The following is a 5,000-nucleotide window of genomic DNA, read 5'->3' as shown; positions in this document are numbered from 1 at the left end:
CAGGCAAGAAAAGGCCGAGAAAGAGAGTGACCTGGAAGACATTTCTACTACACATGAAAATCAGGAAAAGTTTTGTAAGGAGTATTACAGTTTATTACAGAAACGGGACGAGAAAAGGATGAAAGATTCACCCGGACTATGGGACAGATTTCAGATAAGACGCTATGAGGAGAAAATGGGGAAATTGCTTGAAAAATACTCCTTGGATATAATAGCGCCAAGACTAAACAAGAAAGGAAAAATGGTCATGTGTTCAGACGAAGAACTGTTGGAACACAGCAAGAAGTGGAAGCGAGATGGAGAAGGGATGGAAAATGGGCAGAGTGAGAAAACGGAGATTACGACTCCGCTAACAGAAACCTGTGATACAAGAGACAAACTTGAAAAGGATAAAGGTTTGAACAAAATTGAAGAAACAAATGTCTATGAAGTAGAAGACCCCGAGAATGACGGGGAACGAAATCAATCAACACCACTCAAAACAGAATTAGGAGGAAAGAGAAAAAAATCTAAATGGACTAACTTAAAGGAAAAGCTTCACTTAGGTAAGATAGGAAATAAGAGAGGCAATAGTGGAAATAAGGAAGAAACTGTTGAGAGTAATGAGGACGATGAACACTCAAATCTTATGGAAGATGAGCCAAAGGAAGGACTACGCGCCGGGAAAATATACTGGGACGACTCGTTGGTATGCAATTGCATCCTCAAGGTAAGAAAAAAGAAGAGAGATTTCTTAGAAGCAATCATCAAAGGGAAGAAAATTCGCAACAGGCAAGAAAAGGCCGAGAAAGTGAGTGAAATGGAAGACATTTCTACTACTCATAAAAAGCAGGAAAAGTTTTGTAAGGAGTATTACAGTTTACTACAGAAACGGGACGAAAAAAGGATGCAGGAATCACCCGGCGTATGGGACAGATGTCAGATAAGACGCTATGAAGATAAAATGGGGAAATTGCTTGAAAAATACTCCACAGTAATAATAGCGTCAAGGCTAAACAAGAATGGAGAAACAATCATGTGTTCAGACGAAGAACTATTGGAACACAGCAAGAAGTGGAAGCGAGATGGAGAAGAGATGGAAAATAGGCAGAGTGAGAAAACGGAAATTGCGACTCCGCTAACAGAGACCTGTGATACAAGAGAGAAAACTGGAAATGATGACGATTTGAATAGTGATGAAGGCAAGAAAGAAAAAGAAGCTTTATTCATCCAACGATATGGAAAACTCGAAGAGAAGATGAACAAGATAGATACGTTGGAAAGCAAATGGCCGGTCTTTAGGCCATTCACAAATTATCGCCGGAATAAATGTGATAAGAAAATGGACAAATTGGTACATGAGAACTTGGCACTCTTTAAGCAGTAAGAGAAACATAGAGGGAAAAAAAAGAAAAAAAAAACAGCTGTTCCGGATACGTGAGGGATATTCATCAAACGGACTCAGCAGAGGAAGGAAGTCTGACTTGATCTGGCATGCTTTGTTCCCTGGTAAAGATTCACCTGTACTGTTTCTTTATCAGGTGATCAAATGCAGAAAAAACAAGTCTGACATCCTTTCAGGATGGTGTCCTCCCTGAAGAAGATTCCCCGGAGGTGGATGGACTGGCTTAAAAAAAAAAGAAAAAAAAAATCTATTCTGGATACCTAAGGGATATTCATCAAACGGACTCAACAGGGGAAGGAAGTCTGACTTGATCTGGCATGCTTTGTTCCCTGGTAAAGATTCACTTGTACTGTTTCTTTATCAGGTGGACAAATGCAGAAAAGACAAGTTTGACATCCTTTCAGAATGGTGTCTTCCCTGAAGAAGATTCCCCGAAGGTGGATGGACTGGCTTTAAAAAAAAAAAAAATCTATCCTGGATACCTAAGGGATATTCATCAAACGGACTCAGCAGAGGAAGGAAGTCTGACTTGATCTGGCATGCTTTGTTCCCTGGTAAAGATTCACTTGTACTGTTCCTTTATCAGGTGGACAAATGCAGAAAAGACAAGTCTGACATCATTTCAGGATGGTGTCCTCCCTGAAGAAGATTCCCCGAAGGTGGATGGACTGGCAAAAAAAAAAAAAATCTATTCCGGATACCTAAGGGATATTCATCAAACGGACTCAACAGGGGAAGGAAGTCTGACTTGATCTGGCATGCTTTGTTCCCTGGTAAAGATTCACTTGTACTGTTTCTTTATCAGGTGGACAAATGCAGAAAAGACAAGTTTGACATCCTTTCAGGATGGTGTCCTCCCTGAAGAAGATTCCCCGGAGGTGGATGGACTGGCAAAAAAAAAAAAAAAAATCTATTCTGGATACCTAAGGGATATTCATCAAACGGACTCAACAGGGGAAGGAAGTCTGACTTGGTCTAGCATGCTTTGTTCCCTGGTAAAGATTCACCTGTACTGTTTCTTTATCAGGTGGACAAATGCAGAAAAGACAAGTCTGACATCCTTTCAGAATGGTGTCCTCCCTGGAGAAGATTCCCCGGAGGTGGTTGGACTGGCCAAAAATATATATATATATATATATATATATATATATATATATATATATATATATATTCTGGATACCAAAGGGATATTCATCAAACGGACTCAACAGGGGAAGGAAGTCTGACTTGATCTGGCATGCTTTGTTTCCTGGTAAAGATTCACTTGTACTGTTTCTTTATCAGGTGATCAAATGCAGAAAAGACAAGTTTGACATCCTTTCGGAATGGTGTCCTCCCTGAAGAAGATTCCCCGGAGGTGGATGGACTGGCAAATATATATATATATATATATATATATATATATATATATATATATATATATATATATATATATATATATATATATATATATATATATATATATTCTGGATACCTAAGGGATATTCATCAAACGGACTCAACAGGGGAAGGAAGTCTGACTTGATCTGGCATGCTTTGTTCCCTGGTAAAGATTCACTTGTACTGTTTCTTTATCAGGTGGACAAATGCAGAAAAGACAAGTCTGACATCCTTTCAGAATGGTGTCCTCCCTGAAGAAAATTCCCCGGAGGTGGTTGGACTGGCTAAAAAAAAAAAAAAAAAAAAAAAAAAAAGAAATCTATCCTGGATACATAAGGGATATTCATCAAACGGACTCAACAGGGGAAGGAAGTCTGACTTGATCTGGCATGCTTTGTTCCCTGGTAAAGATTCACCTGTACTGTTTCTTTATCAGGTGATCAAATGCAGAAAAGACAAGTCTGACATCCTTTCAGAATGGTGTCCTCCCTGAAGAAAATTCCCCGGAGGTGATTGGACTGGCTAAAAAAAAAAAAAAAAATCTATTCTGGATACCTAAGGGATATTCATCTAACGGACTCAACAGGGGAAGGAAGTCTGACTTGATCTGGCCTGCTTTGTTTCCTGGTAAAGACTCACTTGTACTGTTTCTTTATCAGGTGATCAAATGCAGAAAAGACAAGTCTGACATCCTTTCAGAATGGTGTCCTCCCTGAAGAAGATTCCCCGGAGGTGGATGGACTGGCTAAAAAAAAAAAAAGAAAAAATCTATTCTGGATACCTAAGGGATATTCATCAAACGGACTCAACAGGGGAAGGAAGTCTGACTTGATCTGGCATGCTTTGTTCCCTGGTAAAGATTCACTTGTACTGTTTCTTTATCAGGTGATCAAATGCAGAAAAGACAAGTCTGACAACCTTTCAGAATGGTGTCCTCCCTGAAGAAGATTCCCCGGAGGTGGATGGACTGGCTAAAAAAAAAAAAAGAAAAAATCTATTCTGGATACCTAAGGGATATTCATCAAACGGACTCAACAGGGGAAGGAAGTCTGACTTGATCTGGCATGCTTTGTTCCCTGGTAAAGATTCACTTGTACTGTTTCTTTATCAGGTGATCAAATGCAGAAAAGACAAGTCTGACATCCTTTCAGAATGGTGTCCTCCCTGAAGAAAATTCCCCGGAGGTGATTGGACTGGCTGAAAAAAAAAAAAATCTATTCTGGATACCTAAGGGATATTCATCTAACGGACTCAACAGGGGAAGGAAGTCTGACTTGATCTGGCCTGCTTTGTTTCCTGGTAAAGACTCACTTGTACTGTTTCTTTATCAGGTGATCAAATGCAGAAAAGACAAGTCTGACAACCTTTCAGAATGGTGTCCTCCCTGAAGAAGATTCCCCGGAGGTGGATGGACTGGCTAAAAAAAAAAAAGAAAAAATCTATTCTGGATACCTAAGGGATATTCATCAAACGGACTCAACAGGGGAAGGAAGTCTGACTTGATCTGGCATGCTTTGTTCCCTGGTAAAGATTCACTTGTACTGTTTCTTTATCAGGTGATCAAATGCAGAAAAGACAAGTCTGACATCCTTTCAGAATGGTGTCCTCCCTGAAGAAGATTCCCCGGAGGTGGTTGGACTGGCTAAAAAAAAAAAAAAAATCTATCCTGGATACCTAAGGGATATCCATCAAACGGACTCAACAGGGGAAGGAAGTCTGACTTGATCTGGCATGCTTTGTTCCCTGGTAAAGATTCACCTGTACTGTTTCTTTATCAGGTGGACAAATGCAGAAAAGACAAGTCTGACATCCTTTCAGAATGGTGTCCTCCCTGAAGAAGAATCCCCAGAGGTGGATGGACTGGCTATAAAAAAAAAAAAAAAAAAAAAAATCTATTCTGGATACCTAAGGGATATTCGTCAAACGGACTCAACAGGGGAAGGAAGTCTGACTTGATCTGGCATTCTTTGTTCCCTGGTAAAGATTCACCTGTACTGTTTCTTTATCAGGTGGACAAATGCAGAAAAGACAAGTCTGACATCCTTTCAGAATGGTGTCCTCCCTGAAGAAGAATCCCCAGAGGTGGATGGACTGGCTATAAAAAAAAAAAAAAAAAAAAAAAATCTATTCTGGATACCTAAGGGATATTCGTCAAACGGACTCAACAGGGGAAGGAAGTCTGACTTGATCTGGCATTCTTTGTTCCCTGGTAAAGATTCACCTGTACTGTTTCTTT

General features: G+C 39.9%; 1 protein-coding gene across 1 annotated transcript in view; it reads left to right on the top strand.

Annotated features, from left to right (window-relative positions):
- Positions 1–1,366, top strand: part of LOC137623515 (golgin subfamily A member 6-like protein 22) — a 3,285-nt gene extending 1,919 nt beyond the window's left edge. The window contains exon 1 of the mRNA XM_068354348.1: positions 1–1,366. This exon is cut by the window's left edge and continues 1,919 nt beyond it. Within this exon, the coding sequence (XP_068210449.1) occupies positions 1–1,366 (1,366 nt within the window).
- The last annotated feature ends 3,634 nt before the right edge of the window (positions 1,367–5,000 follow it).

Source organism: Palaemon carinicauda, chromosome 30 (genome assembly GCF_036898095.1).
Source record: "Palaemon carinicauda isolate YSFRI2023 chromosome 30, ASM3689809v2, whole genome shotgun sequence".
In the NCBI taxonomy this organism is placed as follows: domain Eukaryota; kingdom Metazoa; phylum Arthropoda; class Malacostraca; order Decapoda; family Palaemonidae; genus Palaemon; species Palaemon carinicauda.
Note: the sequence above shows the minus strand (reverse complement) of the source record. Positions and strands in the feature narration are given on the sequence as shown.